The 19006-nt window shown below is 37.1% G+C and overlaps 2 protein-coding genes across 3 annotated transcripts in view; one reads left to right on the top strand and one right to left on the bottom strand.

Moving 5' to 3' along the window:
* Positions 1-573: 573 nt before the first annotated feature.
* LOC127438744 (profilin-2-like) lies at positions 574-16329 on the top strand. Of its 2 annotated transcripts, none has more exons than XM_051694568.1 (3): positions 574-887; positions 11278-11470; positions 13938-14274. In XM_051694568.1, the coding sequence occupies exons 1-3, from the start codon at positions 753-755 to the stop codon at positions 14033-14035; spliced, it is 426 nt and encodes a 141-aa protein (XP_051550528.1). In that variant the 5' UTR covers positions 574-752; the 3' UTR covers positions 14036-14274. The 2 variants fall into 2 exon arrangements, with proteins under 2 accessions (XP_051550528.1, XP_051550527.1); XM_051694567.1 differs by lacking the exon at positions 13938-14274 and adding an exon at positions 14299-16329 and having other exon boundaries at positions 579-887.
* A 408-nt stretch (positions 16330-16737) lies between these two features.
* LOC127438715 (E3 ubiquitin-protein ligase RNF13-like) overlaps positions 16738-19006 on the bottom strand; it is a 31649-nt gene continuing 29380 nt past the window's right edge. The window contains exons 9-10 of the mRNA XM_051694529.1: positions 18288-18368; positions 16738-17908 (exon numbers count right to left, since the gene is read on the bottom strand). Coding sequence (XP_051550489.1) covers positions 17556-17908; positions 18288-18368 — 434 coding nt within the window. The 3' untranslated portion in view covers positions 16738-17555. The remainder of the gene's footprint in view (positions 17909-18287; positions 18369-19006) is intronic.

The following is a 19006-nucleotide window of genomic DNA, read 5'->3' as shown; positions in this document are numbered from 1 at the left end:
ACTCTTTTCCCTCACGTTCCACATTTGTTGCGCTATTAAGATTATTATTTAATTCTATCTATCTATCTATCTATCTATCTATCTATCTATCTATTTTTTAATTAATTAATTTATTTATTTTTCATTTGGAGGTGTCATTTTGGAGCTTGACAGCGCCAGCCCCCTTTCACTTTCATTAAATGGAAAAAAGTGACCAGGATATTCTTCAACATTTATCTATTTGTGTTCCACAGAAGGTTTAGAACGACATGAGGGTTTGTAGATAACTACAGCATTTTAATTTTTATGTGAACTATTCCTTTAAACTGACGAATTGTAATAACAAAAACAGAATTTATCCCGGAATTAACATTAAAACAATTGACGTCTTTTAGAAAATAAAACTTATATGTTATTCCTAGCTATACATATATAATAGCTTAAAAAAACAACCAACTTTCATCATACACAAAGTGCCATCTAAACACTCGTGCTTTATCATGTCTCATCAGAATCTGTATTCATCCGCGCCAATTATTTTTTTTCCCCCCTAATGCCAGCAGCCTAAGTACGCCTGCGCGGAGGGATATTCGAGGGACTACACCCAGAGTGTCTGTACAGCCGGGACTGTCTGTGTGCTGCTCAAACTCTCATTAGAGAAGGGGGCGTGCAGGACACTGAAATACACGGCTGCCTCGAAACCAAGCTCGAACAACACTGTTAGTCACGTCATTTCAAGGCAGTGTGCGCGCGCTTGAAATCAGAAGGCAAACATGTCGTCTTGGCAGAGCTACGTGGATAACCTGATGTCGGATGGCAGCTGCCAGGATTCCGCCATTGTTGGGTACAACTCAGACTCTAAATACGTGTGGGCAGCGCACGAGGGGGGAACATTCACAAACATCACGGTAAATACGCATTATTATCAACGTTCTTTGTGCCGTCTTAAGTGATGGACTGAAAACTGTGGCTTTGTCTCAAAATCTAGTGAGCTGCCTACCTAGACAACATGGATGGCCGTCATATAGGCGCGTTCCAAGTCAGCTGTGCATTATGGCCAAAAATGCTGTTATTTTGGAACGCGCCAAAAGTGCTGCCGACATTGAAGGCGCCAAAAGGAAGCTGATTTTAAAACGCGCCTAGATGCCGCTTATTTTGAACGCGTCTAGTATGCCCAACAGAGCTGTCCACATATACGGTTTGCTCTATTTTGAGATTGTCATGCCCAGAAATGCTGTCTATGTAGTCAGCTCCCTAGGTTTCGAGATTATGATGCTTAAATATGCTGGCTAGGTAGAGAGCTTACTGGGTTTTGAGGCTGTGATGCCCTGCGCAATGTGCGTAAACTCGTTCTTGAATGCGAGATCTCCGCAGTGTCTGCACACTTCCCCTTGTCCAAGATGTCGCTCTGTAAATGAGTGTTAATTCATCCGATAACAAGTTTATTTATCACACTACTCTTTATCCCCTCACCCTCCAGCCGAAGCATTCAATTGGTGCTTAGAAGGATATGAATACTCATTTGCGTTATATTTTATTTGACAAGTTCATAAGCAAAACAACAGATGTTACAGATTTTTGTTGTTGTTGTTGTATATAACTAATTTTTAATAGTAATAATTAATAATTTTATTTTTGTTCCATTGTTTTGTCTTATTGTATTCTGTTCAGTGTTATTCTGTTCTATTGTTTTGTATTATTTTATTATTCTGTTTTATTTTTATTCTGTTTTATTTTGTTTTTCTCTTATTCAATTATTATATTTTATTAAATTTATTTGATTAAAGTATATTCAGTTTTTTCATTTTTTTATTCTATTGTTCTGTTTTATTTTTTATTCGATTCTGTTTTATTCTATTATGATCTATTTTATTCTAGTTTTATTCTCTTGTTCTATTTAATCTATTTTATAATATATTTTTCTTTTTTTAATTCTATGGTTTCTATTTAATATATATTCTGTTCTATTTTATTCTTATTTTCTATTTTGTTGTATTCTGTTTTATTCTATTCTGTTCTGCTTTCTATTGTGCTCCACTTTATTATATTCTTCTATTTTATTGTTCTTCTTGTTCTATTTGATTCTATTCTGTTTTGTCGTTTCTGTTTTTTGTTTTATTCTTTCATGGTGTTTGGCTGTTGACTGAAGTTTTATAAAAATATAAATCTATTAAGGACAGTAGAACTGTTTTTTGCAAAAGGATAATGGGAAGTTGTTGGGTGCTGTAATTAATTTAGTTGCTGTAATTAGTTATAATTATTAAGGTAAAACCTACTGTGGACTAGGTTTGAATGCATGCACCAGTCAGTCAGAAAGCAGACAAATACAAACTGAGTCAGTACTCATTACGATTTTTTATTAGTACTGACTTGCTACTGAAGTACTGGTACTTTTTTTATCCTTACTGAGGACCAGATTATTGAAATTGTGGGTGTTAAGGAAAAGTTTACTTTGGTTTTCCGCAATCCGATCACGACTGTTTGATTAAATCACAGCTCGCATATCTTGATTTCAATTTTATTTCTATGGATCCGTCAGCCCTACACAATGATATAGAAAGACATGTTTTGTTTTTTACATTACTTTGCGGCACACACTCTTTATCTCATCACATTCAGTTCAAACTGCAAGCTCAAAACTTGGATTTCTTTTGTTAAAAATTTTTATGGATTCCATTCACAAAATAAATAAACATAACAGAAAATACAGAATCAAATTTTATACATTAAGCCCCTCCCCCCGAACACAAACACGCTCTCCAATGGTCATAAATAATTAGAACCTAATTTTTTTTTTTTAAAGTATACTTAAAAATAAGAATGCACATACACATTTAATACAACAAATCCCAGAGAACCCTCCAAAAAAGCCAAATATCTACCCCACTTCCTGTTAAACAAATCCCATTTCCCCAGCCTTCTATATATCACCTCCTCGAATGCCACCACCCCGCCCATCTCTTTGCACCACTCCTGAAATGAGGGAGCTCCAGCCGACTTCCATCCCCTGAAAATGATCCAACTGCCGATCATAACTCCGGCTAGGACCCAACTTTTTATATATCTATCCCCTATATTAATGACCACCCCATCGTCTAAAATACAGCGTCTGGGGCAAAATGAAAACTGTGTGTCCAATACGTCACACATAAAGCTCTGAACCCTCAACCAAAATTCTTGGATCTTAACACACCACCAAAAAACATGGGTTGTGTCCACATCTTCTGATTGGCATCGCCAGCAGGTGGGTGTGTCTTTAAGACCGAGCCTATACAATCTAGAGAGGGTCCAATAGAATCTATGTAAAATCTTAAATTGCATCAGGTGCACCCTTGCATCTCTAGATGTAGACTTGACGTTTTTTAGAATCCTAGCCCACACTCCCTCCTCCAATATCAAGTTTAAATCTTTCTCCCATAATCTCTTGAGAGAAGTTGAAGCTCCGTCCCCCAGACTCTGAATTAATAGGAAGTAATACACTGATGCCTCGTGACCTTTTCCAAAAGCAGTAATCGCCACTCCCAGAGTATCTACCGCTTTAGGGGGGTGTATGCCACTCCTAAAAATAGTATAAAACAGGTGGCGCAGCTGTAAATACCTAAAGAACTGAGATCTGGGAATCCTAAAATTATTGAACCATATTTTCAAAAGATCTCAACACTCCACTCTCATATAGGTCACAGAGCGTATTAACCTCCCTCACAATCCACTCTGACCAGCAGAAAAGGGACTCATTAGTACATAATTTAGGGTTCAGCCATATGCTTGAGGCAACATTTAAATAAATGTCCGAATCAAACACTCAGGACACTTTTGTCCATACCCAGTGCAAATGCGAGATAATGGGATGTGATTTAACTTCGGTTAGTTTAATAGAAAGGCTTTACAATGGTGAAATAGGGGCAAGAACTTCCTGTTCAATACAAAACCAGGGAGGGGCTCTCTCAGGTGGAAGCGACCAGTGAGCCAAATGTCTGAGACCGAATGCATAATAATAAAACAATCTTGGGTAGGCCTAGCCTAGCCCCTAGTTTATGTAACTTGTTGAAATGTAATCTGGGACGTTTACCATTCCAAATGAAGGACTTCGCTACGCTATCAAATTGCTTGAAATAAGAGACGGGGACATTTACAGGGAGAGATTGTAGCAGGTAGTTGAATTTTGGAATACAGTTCATTTTAATAACATTAACCCATTGGGAATCATAGATAAATGTAATGAAGCCCACCTGCCCACATCGCTCAAACCTTTTTATTAAGGGGTCAAAAAATTCCCTTGAGAAATTAACATTCTGTCATCTCCTCACCCTCATGTTGTTCAAAGCCTGGATTACTTTCTTCGATTGAACTCTAAAAATATATTTTGCTGAATATTCTGGTTTTCTGTTTGGGCTACTTCCATGGTAGTTTTATGGTGCTTTTTTAGAGATTGGCAGCCCCAGTCCTCGTTAACTTTTATTGTATGGAAAAGAGCATTTTGCACATCTCTACTTTTATATGGAAAAAAATATTGAAGTTTGGACCCATGTGGATCAAAGGTGAATGACAGAACTTTTGGGTGAACTATTCCTCTAACCTTAGAAATATGGAAGAATAATAATTTTTTTGTCTGTCAGTGTCCTGTATTCCTAGAGATGGGAATATCTTAGAGTAGAAGAAACCTTGCTTGGTGTTTTCTGCAGGTATTTGCAGAGGCATGACTATTAAGCCCAAAGTAAGCTTCAATTTTGATGCAAAAGCTCTGCGTTCAGTGTTCGAGCACTCTGCTGATGACGAGATTTGACTGGAGTATATTTTGGGCTTAAGTCTAACCAAGTGAAAATTGTCTGCAGGGCTCGACGGTAAGGACTGCCCGATGGCCCGGGGCCAGTGTGAGAGAGATTCGGGCCACTTGCTAGAACTGTCACTTGCCCGATCGGGCCGGTGCTGCATTTATAACATTAGTGCAAGAAAACAACAAGCGAGAGAGCACAACAATTACACTGAGCGAACCAAGTATTCTAACCGACGAGCGAGTGCGATTCTATTTAGCTCACAAAGATGCGCGAGCCCAAAATATTCTGGACGCGCCAAGGCACAGTCACGTGCAGACACCGAGCGCACTCTCCTAGCACTGTCCTCGCTCTTTTCCAAGTGTCTTAGCAGCAGCTATTACCAATGTGTAGAAAATAGAAGGAAAAAAAACCCCACTTGATGAGTTTTGTAGAGGGATTGCACGTCTAGTGCAACATTTTAAGTATCCCTGCACATTCCGTGTTCAGTGTGCGAAATCCCCACATTTTTTCATTTTTGCATGTTGGTGAAAAGCAGTAATCCACACACTGGAACACAAGAAATCAACAGTTTCATTCTATAGGACTGAAAATCCTTGTCTCTCCATGCATATGTCTCATCATCATCTCTCTCCGTGCAGCGTAGACTGTTTAAAATGCATGTGCTCTCGTAAAGGGACAGAGCGCTAGTTTTATTCCCACTGTAAAAAACAAAAAGCACATTTTCTCTCATTAATTCGCCTTTAGAGATGAAGCACTGAATGAAACGTAATAAACTTTGTTAAACCCCAGTTATACACGTGCCTGGAAATCATGAGCTGCTCAGTATCCAAAATGTAAGTATAGATTTAATTAGGTTAGTTTCAAAACGTAAACATTAATTCGACATTATAATGGCGTTTGATATGAAAAGAAGCAAGATCACTATGGCTATTAGGCTATAATTATCAGAGCTGTTCAGCTGCAGGGTGAAGATGAATATTTGAAACAGTCTACTTCATATCATCCTCATGAAACACCAGTTACATGTCTCATTTCTAGAGCGTACAGGTATTTTAGTTTTTGTGCTTTGTGCATCAGTCTGTGTTGGTCTTTAGGTTGTCTGATTTCATGTTATATACACATTCTTAATTCACAGATTAGGCCTAATGTATATTACATGTCACAGCTGATTTTGTAGCAGGTCTCTTCTCAGGGATTCATATGTTTATTACATTCAGCCAATAATCAAATCTTTAACTCGGCGATTAAATCTTTGATCCTGTGTGTGAATACATTACACATGGCGAAAAGTTGCATGACAGCATGACTAAATAGGTGACTGAAAACACATCATCTGCACAACAGAACTCTTCACTTAAAAACTCATGTGTAAATGGCAAGACGGCTGATGTAATATGATGTATTTATGAATTTATATCTGTGAAGCGCTTATATGGGATTACATAAGGCATAAATCATATCTTGCAAATTATAAATGTGATTCAGTTTGGGGGGACATTGTCTTAAAAACATAATATATGTAAAAATAATTATCTTTGGACACATTTTTAAATCCATGATGGTAAAAACAGCTATTTATCATTTTTGTGTTGGGGCCAGTGAAAATTTTGGCAGGGCCAGTAAAAATCTGAAGCACTGGCTGACCAGCCCAGTAGAAAAAATCCTTAGTGTTGAGCCCTGGTCTGCATGAATTTAGTTACTGCTGCATGTCTCAGACTGTGTCTAGCTCCATACAAGCTCATTTTAACGTAACTGGAAATGGCATCAGCTAGCTGATTCTCACTGAAGTCAAAAGCTTCTTTTAGTTTTATATGGTTTGGCCTCAGGGAAAATGGCTCAGCAGATTCGTAAGAAGTCAGTATAAACTAAGCTGCTGTATTGGATATTATGCTAAAGAAATGACATCTGATTGAAGATGAAACAAACAGGAAAACTGCATGTGCAAACTTGGTGTGTGATGTCATTTCTCACCATTTCATTCCAGTGATTGATGGGATTTCTAATGGAACATTCCATTTTTATGGTTAGACTAAAAAAAATCCCAAATTTGTCAAGTAGAATTTCCTTCTAAGGATAAGCTGGAACAAATCACCGGTGCTTTCATCATATTCCAGAAATATCCTTGTAAAGTTTCAGGTTCAGAATATTCTAAAAATAATGATATTTGTCTTCTGTTGTCAATGCTCAAAACAGATCTTTTCCAATCACATGTAGGTTGGAGGACTGCATTTCATAAAATGTCATCAATAAATTACTAAGTGGGTTGACATGTTTTCAGAAGGTTGGTAGTCGGGATGTGCAAAACAACATTTAAGAATCAACTAGTTATGTTGTTTGAACAACTAGACTATTTTGTCTTGGAATGGCCAATTAAGGGTCTTGTTTACAAGCCAGCGATCAGGCGTGTTTCCTGTGCGATGTTGATCGTCAAACAGGTGGACCAACCCGTTCATATGACAAGTTGTAATCATAGTACGAGATGGCGAAATCGTATGATATGGCTCGTACAAAAACGAACAACTTTCACTCCAATAGGAAAAAATAAACTAAACTGAACAATATCTTTCTTTTCTGTTACAATATCTTAAGATTTCGCCATGTCGTAAAAATTATTTTGAGTTGTTATAAGACTGTTAGTTGGAAAAACAGGCAGTCTCACCCCAAACTCACTCCATTGGTTTAGCCAGTGTTGCCGCAGTGTTTAAAGGGTTAGTTCACCCAAAAATGAAAATCCTCTCATGATTTACTTACCTTTAAGCCATCCCAGATGTGTATGACTTTCCTTCTGCAGTAGAACAGAACTGAAGGTTTTTATAAGCAGATTTCAGTTCAGTTTGTCCATACAATGCATGTAAATGGGTGCCATCAGGCTGCTGGCTGTTTGACGGTCAAAAAGTCATATTTAGGCAGCATAAAAGTAATCCACACCTCCAGTTGATCAATTAATGATCAATTAATGTTAGGTCTGGGTGATATGGCTTCAGAAATTACACCTCGATATTTTACAGCAAATTGATGATATTCGATATATATCTCGATAATTATGTTTTTGCTCTGAAATAGCATTATTATTTTATTAAATCAGAGGAACAATCATTTCATCTAAACAGCCATTGTAGCCATGTAGAATTCATATTTTAAAGGCATTAAATGAAAATCTATTTAAAAATGAAGGCATGTTTCCCACAGTTTTTCACTAAATTAACACAAGGGAGAGTAAAATGTAATCATTTTCGTTGATCGTTTATATTTAACAAACAATTTATATATGGAAGCTTAATAAAAATCTTATTTACCTTCATATATTTACTAAAACACGTTTCTTTGTGAATGAACAAGATGTGCCTACTTCGCTTATTTTTTGGAAACCAGATGAATATTGCATAGTACTAAATTATTACCGTGGAAAATAATAATTATTATTTTCAGGATAAGATTTGTTAAAGATAAATATATTTCTGTCTTATTACTTCACCCTAAACTGGGGTTTTTATTTGACATTGCAAGAGCAATCATGTTTTTCACCTTCACCAGGAGCTTTTATTATGAAACGTAAAGCATATGTTTGTTTAACAGTTATGAGTTTTGCATCTTGTTGAACCGCTGTCAAACTCTCCTTTACTGTTCCGTGTTTGTAGATTTGTATAATAACTTTATAGCGGTTAGTAATGTTTGGAATTGTGTGAATGCTTGAACCTGCAGTACTTCACAATGCAGGTGAAAAGCGATACAAACTATGAGCCCCGTTGCCCCTGCGTGTGCACAGATCAGCGTGTTGCCGGTTCATTCTGAAGTGCACATAGACCATGTTTATCTGTCTTTAATCGCAGCCTTTGGCAGTTAAATAATCACATATGATCATATCGCCATTTTGATTAATTATACAGCCCTAAAGGATCGTGGATTTAGTCTACTGATGCACTCTGTGAAACTTAATGGCCAAATAAAAGGCTCATTAAAATCATTGCGATATTCACGATATTGTTGATTTTTATATCGTCAGCAAAATCATCGCGATTATATCGTGGATATTCGATGTATTGCCCAGCCCTAATTAATGTCTACTGAAGCAAATCGATATGTTTGTGTAAAAAATCAATAATTAAAACATTATTAGCTTTAAAAAAATTGCTTCCTGCCAGCAGTCAATGCATCAGTGACATAAGCGCAATGGCGCGTTCACACGAGAAGTCGGAAGCGTGCTCTTTGTATACAACAACGAATGTCACGTGAGAGTTAGTTAATTTCAAACAGCAATACAGTGCTGGGTAGAAGCAATGACTTAAAGTTAAAAACATTTTGATTATCGATTTGCTACATAAGACATTAATTGATCGACTGGAGTCATGTGGATTACTTTTAAACAGCCAGCAGCCTGATGGCACCCATTTACATGCATTGTATGGACAATCTGAACTGAAATCTGCTTATAAAAATCTTCACTTTGGTGTCTGCTTAAGAAGGAAAGTCATACACATCTGGGATAACTTAAAGGCAAGTAAATCATGAGAGGGTTTTCATTTTTGGGTGAACCAACCCTTTAAAGGGAAATCAACCTACAAATGGCTTACTTAGTTAACTTTGCATATTAAGCTGCAATAGGATGAGAAAGTGTTTTGACTTTTTGAAAAAAATGCAACAACAATGTATGAGTACATCGGTGTATTGTACAGTGTTTGGTTTAGCACCATTTTTTGTGTTTTCTTGGTGTAATAGGCCTACTTAATAGTCCATTATAACACTCTGCCAGCTAGAATGAGATATATTAGAACTTTCACGGCACAGCTACTCTAAATTGTATACCAGAGCTCACTTTTAAGCCAGCTTCCTATTGTTGTACCCATAATACATCATTAAAGTCAAGGTCCATCAGTTCCTGCATAATCAGTTTTCTGAAAGTACACAAGGTTTTTGTGTCTTCACCTTATGTCAGCTTAATTTTTCTTCTTTTTTTTTTTTATAGGGGAAATTTATTTTTACAATAACTTTCAAAGACAGACCTACCTTGAGCTCCGAGATTGTTAAACGATAGTATGTATTTACGTTAAAGCCACCCGTCCCTATAATTTCATCTTCATTTAAAAATAAAATTGTGTGAAGAACTACACTACCCATGATCCTAAAAGGAAACGATCCACCAATCAGAGAATCGTGGCGAACAAAGCCCGCCCACTCCAGTGACACTGTGAATTGTTAATCGAGTTGCTCTCCCTACACTCTCAAGCTGCTTATATCATTGCAGATGTCTAAATAGTTTGCAGTAATATACAAATATATTGTTTCTATACATGTAATCAATAACTTTACATCAATAGTTTAATATTTTCCATTGTTTTAAATGAGATCGTGTCATTCACATTGCTTCATGGGATTGTAGTTCATCCCTCATGAAAGACTGTAAGAACACAGTCTTGTACCTTTTGTCTCTTTGTCAGATTTTCCAATTCTTTTTTTTCCCTTATAATTAAAGTTTGTAATGATGTGATTCACCTCGGAGCTTGTTGGTTTGGTTCATGGCTAAGAAGTTTTATGAAAGATTTTATCAAAACTGCTTGAGTGGGCAGACACCGTTGCACTCTTATCTGTATTGATCTACCTATAGTTTATCATACCTATGTACCTGCCTACCTATATTACTAGTCAGAAGATTTGACACACTTGACTGAATTTGTGTTTCTCATAATCTTATGGAACTTTATACCCAAAGGCTTATACTTAAATGCTTATAATTAATATTGAAGACAAATATATTTGTATTTCTTTACAAAATGTTTTTTCGGGGTCCTGGGTAGCTCAGCGAGTACTGGCGCTGACTACCACCCCTGGAGTCATGAGTTCGAATCCAGGTCGTGCTGGGTGACTCCAGCCAGGTCTCCTAAGCAACCAAATTGACCCTGTTGCTAAAGACGGTAGAGTCACATGGGGTAACCTCCTCGTGGTCGCGATTAGTGGTTCTCACTCTCAATGGGGCACGTGGTAAGTTGTGGTAAGTGCGTGGATCGTGTAGAGTAGCATGAGCCTCCACATGCTGTGAGTTTCCGCAGTGTCATGCACAGCGAGCCACGTGATAAGATACGTGGATTGACTGTCTCAGAAGCGGAGGCAACTCAGACTTGTCCTCCGCCACCCGGATTGAGGTGAATAACCGCACCACCACAAGGACCTACGAAGTAGTGGGAATTGGGCATTCCAAATTGGGAGAAAAGAGGATTTTATAAAGAAATAATGTTTTTTTTTTTCTAGTTGGAGCGAATAGTGAAGGAAAAATAACCAACAAATGTTCAGCATATGGGAACTCCAACAATAGTGCTTATAAAGCGTTTCAGGATGCACCTCATGAAGTTGGTTGTGAGAATGAACGAATGTGCGGGGCTGTAATCTAGACAAAGGGTGATGACTTTTAACTGATAAAGCTAAAATATAGGATTTAAAAGTGTTTAAATATCGATTAACGAATAGCTGCAATGGAAAGGATTAAGAGACAGTTCTGCCTTGTAACATTTGCTTATTTCTGTCACATCAGCCCACAGAAATTGACGTCCTTGTAGGAAAAGACAGAGAAGGATTCTTCACCAACGGCCTGACCTTGGGTTCAAAGAAATGCTCCGTTATCCGAGACAGCCTCCTAGTCGACAGTGATTGGACAATGGACATCAGGACGAAGAGTCAAGGAGGAGAGGCCACATACAACATTGCAGTTGGTAAAGCAGCCAAAGGTAGTAGTCCATTTTCTGTATTATCATGCAATGACTTTAATGGAGAAATTCAAGAAAAACTTGCGTATAGCCTAAAGTTTTTTAAATTAATGTAGTATATCAGTAATGTAGTAGTGTGGACGTCAGCGTTTGCTCAATATATCTTGGTCCAAACATGCCATAGGTTTTTGTGGATGGAATTTATGCATCCAAACCAATTAATCCCATGTCTCATATACTTTAATAAGTTGAAATAAAAGTTTTGTAAATGGTTTTTAAGAGATTTAGATGGGGGGGGGGGGGTTGTGCTGTGAGTCCTTCGTTATTTGGTGCCACAAAGTTATACACCAGTGTACTTTTTGTATTAAATAGGTATTTGTTAAACATGAGAGTTTTTTTTTAATCAAGAAACTTAAGCTCAGGTTCAAAGGGAAGTTGTCTCTGGACCTGTTGAGGTACATTCCCACTGTTTTGCATGTATGTTTCTGGTCTTGGGTCTATCGCTCTTTAAAATGTGAGAGGATTTCCTTTTTACTTGAATTTTTTTCTGAATCTCAATTATCTCTGTGGCATGTAAAGAGGGGAGGGACTAAACCTGATTTTCCTGCTTGAATGTGGTGAATGCTTTATTGAGGGTTTCAGATTGCCTGAGACACTCTAATCTAATCTCATAATCACACGCTAAAATCTATTTCTGTACCAACATCTCAAGTTGTACAGATATGAAACCCAAATTTAAATCTTAAAATGAACGAGTTAATGGTTGGTCACTTGAGTTAAATTGGCCAGTATGAAATTAACAGATTGTAACAAAATGGTAACACTAAAATAACTTTTCATTGTGTCTGTAAATTTAAGAAGCATTATATGATTTAGTCTCACGCAGCCAGACTTTTGACAGAATGAAGTCAGAATGAAGTCTGGTCCATATTGTACTGCAGCTTATTCTGCTTGCACTGTCTGAGTTACTTGCAAAACAGCCAAACTCAAGCCTTTTTTTAGGAGTCAGGTATGTGTGAAATTGAACTCTTGAGAATAAAGCAGACTATGCAGTTATGCTCAAGGACATCCTGTTTATTGCTGCTAAGTGCATTTAACATAGCTTTCAATCATTTTGAGTTTTTGAGCCATGAACCTTGTAAACTTGGGCAAATCCAGTGATGAAATCTTCCTGGGAAGCACTCATTGCATAAACCTGAGAACTTGTAAATGTGATTTTGTTTCCCTAATGACTGTCCCAAAAATAGCCAAGTTGAAATGAAAGTTATAAAAGTGTTACCAGTTCAACTAAATAATATTTTAAGTGGATCAATAGTAAATACAATTAGAAGAATTAGATAAATGCTTGTGTATACTTAGTTTTTCTGTGTGCCGTTACATCCTATGCACTGTTGGGCTTTATAGCCTTTCAAATTTTAGTGTTTTGACTGCGAGGCCTTAAGTGACTTCCACATGACTTGCATCAGGGCGTCAACTCCATGTGCCGCTTTGCCTTCCACATGACAAGTGTTGCAGCAAGCATCACGGAGGAGCGATATTATGAGTTTGCCAGGTAAGAAAGCGGTAGGTGTGCACAGGAAACATTAAAAACATGTATTTTGATATAAAAAAGAAAAATGTCCTGGCAATTGCTTTGTTACATTAATTGCAGAAAGTAATAAAATGACTCTTTTACATTTAGGTTTTTTGATGTTCTTGGTGAATTTAAATTGGTTCATTAACTACGGTTTCTGGATGATCTGAAACTATAAGTTAAATATTTTGGAAATAAAAAATTGAGATTCAATATCTGAGCATAAATTTTGACAGTTATTAAATATTTCTTGTTGCTTTATACTCTAAAAGACATCATTAGAGAGGTAAACATATGTGTGAATATCATTTTGGTGAAAAGATGGACCTTTAATAGTAAAGACAGACTTTGCACATAGGCAAAATGTCCAGTAATCATTGGCTGACACTTCAAAAGGTCAGCGGCAACAGGGTCAAAGTTGAAATTGACTTTGAATTGAAATGTTACGAAGCATCATGGAAACGCAGCTAAGTGCCAGTGGTAATGCTGAAGCTGCCGCTTCACTCCATTGACTGCAGTGTATACGGCAGCGTTGAGTCATGTGGAAGCCACTTCACAGGCATATTTGACACGTGCACTCTACGACTACTTTGTGAATGCTCTTTAGTTAACTCCAAGCACATGTGCAGACAACATGCATAGATGCATACAAGTACTCAAAAGGGTACAAAACTATACTGCATGCAGACTTGATGACGAAATGTATGTAACGCACTGTGCACAAGGTATAACGGTACATGAAAAACAGAACTATACCTTAGCCATAAGTCTTATCTTTCTACTTGCATGTTATCTTGGCTGGGTTGAACTTTTGCTTTTTTTATTCTGTCCCCTTTGCTTATCTTGGTTTGGCTTTTTACCAAAGCTGGGGTTTTCCTGTCCTTTTAACTTCATTTCTCTATCTTTTTCTTTCAGTCTTGGTTCTTGTAATGGGCAAAGAAGGGGTCCATGGAGGCGGCTTGAATAAGAAGGCATATTCTATGGCAAAATACTTGCGAGATTCAGGGTTTTAGTTAGTTTTTTTTTTTGTGTGTGTGTGTGGTCAAGTAGTGAAATTGAGGGAGAAAGGAAAAAAGAAAGTCCACCCACCTTCCCAAATAAGCTGTGAAGAGTTTTTCTTGAAACAGTCACATTTAAAGTTTTTGGACATCTTAATGGCACGGAAGGGTAATGAATCTTGTGTCAACAATTCTATCCTTTTTTATTTGGGAAAGTTTATTTTTTGCCCCCCCAAGTTTGTTGATTTTTGTTCTTGTTTTTTCCTTATGTACTTCAGCGTTGGTTATAGTCATGGGCAAGGAAGGTACCCATGGAGGGCAGCTCAACAAGAAAGCGTATACCATGGCTGAATACCTGCGGAAATCTGGATATTAAGACACCTCCTCACCTAGCAGCTCATTCCTACCACTGCTTACTGCTCTAGATGAGATTTGCTTTATTCATTTTTTTTTCTCCGGTATTTCCTGGTGTTTTACCCTAACCCCTGGTCAATTTCCTGTTGTACTACCCCAACCCCTACTCAGTCTTTTTTTTTTTTTTTTTGTACCCCAACCCCTACTCCATTTCTTGTTGTTTGTCCCAACCCTATTCTGTTTCTTGTTGTTTTGTCCAACCCCTACTCCATTTACTGTTGTTCTACCCAAACCTCTTCTCAATTTCTTGTTGGTCTACCTCAACCCCTACTCCATTTATTGTTGTTTTGCCCCAACCCCTACCCTATTTCTTGTTTTACCCCAGTCCCCTACTCTATTTCCTGTTGTTTTACCATGACCACACCATTTCCCCCATTTCTTTTGTGTGTGTGTGTGTTTTTGTTTTCAGTCCCATTTTGGCACTAGTTTCACATCACTAAATGTGAAACACTAAATCTTGGTGTAAAGATGTCTTGTCTCATTTCTTCCCATTGATGAAAACAAATCTAAGATTCTCAGCAGTTTAATAACAAGGGCTTGAGCTAAAAACTCAACCCCCCCCCCCGGATCATGTTTGGGAAAGGTCGACCCATCTTCGAGCCTTATTCCATGTAGACCGCAAATTTGACGTGAATGAAAATGGCTGTGAGGGATTGAAATAGAGATCATTCAATATGTCCTACTGTTGAGTACCATGGTGCAGGTCGTTCAGGAAATGAAACATTGAAAATGTCTTTCCAAACAAGTTCCAGTGGGCAAAAAACTCATTACCTAGAACCTTATGACAGTACAACCCATCGAACTGATTGTACGTTTCTACCTTGCAGCCTCGTTTTCATTAGCATCATATATAGCATCTACCCTAACTAAGGTCCATTTCTTTATTTTTCTCCAACTTCAAACCAACACCACCCTCTATCCATTGTCAAAGACACTCCAACACTACTTGTGGACATCTACATTTACTCTTACCAATTGATGCATCCCAACACTCTTTCTTAATCTCTACCCTTGTTTCACAGACATTCATGGAATTATGCGGTTGGACAGCACTGGGAGCTTGTACTCTCATGATGTTTGGCTGTCTGTTGAGCAATGATATTGGGATGCAAGTAGCATTTCATTAGGAGCTCATTAGTACATACAATCCATGATACAGTTACCATTGACATTCCGTCATTGCTGTAGCTCAGGCACTTAACTTTATTTTGCTAGCTTGTGTAATATATTTCTTTTATTTTTCAAGATGACTGCCATTTCTGACATTGGGTATTCCAACATAACTATTTGGAGAGTATAGTGTGAATTATTTTATTTTTTTTGGACCAGTTTTTACCATTGCTTGGGTTATTTTTATAGGATTGCTCTTCTGTCAACTGTAAACTAACAAACAAAACACTATTGCCTGAACGCAAGCGTGCGAAAAAAGACGATCTCATTTTGTGAGGTCTTTCTTTTAACACTTGAATTTGTAAACCCATGCTGTCATGACTGTGGAATAAATTGTCTTGTTAAAGTCATCAATGCTACAATTGTGTCAACTTGATGCATAGTCAAATCCAAATGTTTAATGTAGGTGTGACACTAAAATCATAAAATGTATATCCTGTGCCATAACCTGTTACTATTGTAAGGGTTTAAACCTCTTCCCAAATTCTATCAGCACTTTGTTCAAGGTGTTTTAGTATTGATGCAAGTGTTCTGGCCTTGTGGGATATTTGTACAGATTCAAAACCTCTGACTTTAGTTTATTTCTTTCCCTGTACTACTTTTTCATACATCATCTTGGATACAGATGTCTGATTTCATATGCATAGGCCTAAACCAAGAAATGCCATAATTTAGTTTCACCACCATGTTTATAGACAGATGAAATAAATGTATTCCATACCAAATGTTGATTGTCCATTTCATTAATGTGCAAACAGCTTAAGACAATTACTTTTTCTGAACCAATTGGTTCAAGAACATTTTACTCCTTTACAAGATTCCGCAGTCTCTGCAAACCTGGAAATATCTAAGAATTTTAAAATTGTGCAAAATACATGGGAATTTCTTTAGTTGATACTAATTGTTCTAGTGATCATCTAAAAGTTACTCTTTGTGAGTGCAATCTCTATGAAGTGATTTAAAAGACAAATCCTCAGTTATTTTGAACAACTGGAAATTCATTGGTCAAAATGTTGGAGATTCTGTATATATCATAACTGCATAAATGATTTGCTACACTTTTTCCTTTTAATGCTTTCCACCTTGTGCGAGTTTAAAAATTGATGGATGAGATATTAATACAAAAAACCAGCAAAGGTGTAGTATTTTATTCGTGTAGATAAATGAATATAGACTACTAAATAAGGGGGAACAGAACATTACATTTACAATAAAGCAACATTAAAAGGCAACCAGACATCAGTAACAGTTCGTGATAACAAAAAAAAAACCTTCAACTTACCAAGCCATTTCCTACTTGCAGTATTTAAATGTGTTATCTAATACATTTCCAAGATCAGTTCTGAGTAACTCATATTTAGGTTCGGTTGTTATTGATTAAAATAAAACAATGGCATCAGTATTGGTACAACACATGTTGTTGTCCTTGTCAATAGAAAGTCTTTGTCCTATAAAACATGCAGATTTTTTTGATTGGATACACATCCAAGATGAGTTTGGTATGTGATTTAAGCACAAATTACATTCTCGGCTGCTGTGGAGGTTGGCAAAAATCCTTCTGCGAATTTTGCATAATATCACAGTTTATAAAATACTGCTGCTTGCTTTGAGCAGTGCTCTCTATACAACAAACTGGGTACATTTAAAGGTATAGTTCACCCAAAAATAAATTTTCACCATTTACTCGCACTCTTGTTGGAAGCCTCAATCATCATTCATTTTAATTGTATGGAAAAGAGATGAATTGAAAGTGAGTGGTGATTGAGTCTAACATCTCCTTTTGTGTTTCACGAAACAAAGTCATACGGGTTTGGAACAACAAGGATTTTCATTTTTGGGTGAACTATTCCTTTAAATGTTTTTTTACTGTTAAATTATAAGTGATTGTGAAATGTTGCTCCAAATACGCTGGAATCTCCTTTACGAGTCCGCGTTAGCCTTGGGTAACGTCTCAGGCATTGGCCTCCGTGTTTTCATGACATTCCTGTTGTAGCTGTACGACCACAGTTTCCACAGTGACCTCTTCTTCGCTGTCGGTGGTGTCACTGTGCTCGTCATAGTCCGATGACTCCGGTTCATGCTGGGAAGGCGAGCCAGACATGGTTCCGAATGAATGGGCACTGGTAGAAGCCAGAGATCTCAGCAAAGGCGTGTTTTCCGAGACGTCGTTTTCCTCGCCACCACTATCACCGGAGTCGGACTCAGAGTCAGAGTCCCCCTCAGACGGCACAACCTTCTGCTTGCACACTGGACAGGTCTTTTTGGTTTTGGTCAACCACGGGTCGACACATTTGCAGTGATAGGCTGACGATTGGTACAAAGAATATTAGTGCAAGTTCCTGACAAAGGCAATCTATTCAATGAGAATCAGCTGAATTCACTAGTTTCAAATTATAACATGAAATCAAAATTGACCATATTTACGTTCTTTACTACATATTCCTGGTTTTATTCTGCATGATTATTCCAAAAGAAAAAAGTAATGTCCAACATTTCTTCTCACTTGGAAATATGTCTGATTACAGAAGTAAAGAGCAAACATCTTTTCATGCTGATTTAATATAAAGTTGTTTTGTGATGTGTTAACCTTTTTTTGATGATGTTATTTGGTGGGTTGCCATTTGTCACCAGAGTATCACAAATTATCTAACGCAAGACCCTAAATGTCAAGAAGAAAACTTACCATGCGAGCAAGGCAAAACCCGAAGTTTGTCACCTTCTTCATACTCGTCCAAACAAATAGCACACACGTCATAGGAGTCACCTACGAGAAATTAAAAATAGTACATTTTAATGCATTTCAGTCACTTTAAGGAAGCTGATATTATATAAGGGTCACTGAAGAAAATGTCAAACTCACAATATTTAAAGATGGAAATCATGTAAGTTTTATCTCAGTTAAGAAAACATAAGGGTGAATTTGAAATAATATAACTACTTGGGTTTGAGCAGATATTAAAATGTTGTCCCTGGGTGCTTCCAAAATTAAAAACTGGTAGTCCAGTGTCATGGAAATTGCTGACATATCACAGAATTTTTTAATTGTGATTTCTAGGCCTGAAAAAGTAATGGAAAATTACAAAATCTAAAAAAGTAATGGAAATTTCTATAGTGAACAGCTTACACATTTTTCTTAGTTTTCTTCTGATTAAAAACGTCCCATCAGCTAGATTTTGCTCTTCTGGGGAGTAAAACTTGCTCATGAGCCATAGTTTTTCTGATTTTTGCATGAACTGTTCTTTTTGAAAGTCAAAACGGTATTTAAATCGATCAAATTGGTCTGAATTAAATGTTTAAAAATCCATATCCGATAAACCTAAATGACTTGGGAGTGTGGGAACCCTGAATTTATCAAGTATTCCAGGTTTCTAATCAGAATGTTTAAACAAATCATGTTCTCTT

The sequence above is a fragment of the Myxocyprinus asiaticus genome, chromosome 50 (assembly GCF_019703515.2).
Source record: "Myxocyprinus asiaticus isolate MX2 ecotype Aquarium Trade chromosome 50, UBuf_Myxa_2, whole genome shotgun sequence".
Classification (NCBI taxonomy): Eukaryota; Metazoa; Chordata; class Actinopteri; order Cypriniformes; family Catostomidae; genus Myxocyprinus; species Myxocyprinus asiaticus.
Note: the sequence above shows the minus strand (reverse complement) of the source record. Positions and strands in the feature narration are given on the sequence as shown.

What these genes read in the sequence shown, in the direction of transcription:
- LOC127438744 (XM_051694567.1), top strand. Translation starts at nt 753, where the DNA reads ATGTCGTCTTGGCAGAGCTACGTGGATAACCTGATGTCGGATGGCAGC. An exon ending in GAACATTCACAAACATCACG is followed by an intron (nt 888 to 11,277) that starts GTAAATACGCAT and finishes CTGTCACATCAG; the next exon opens with CCCACAGAAATTGACGTCCT. An exon ending in AGTTGGTAAAGCAGCCAAAG is followed by an intron (nt 11,471 to 14,298) that starts GTAGTAGTCCAT and finishes TATGTACTTCAG; the next exon opens with CGTTGGTTATAGTCATGGGC.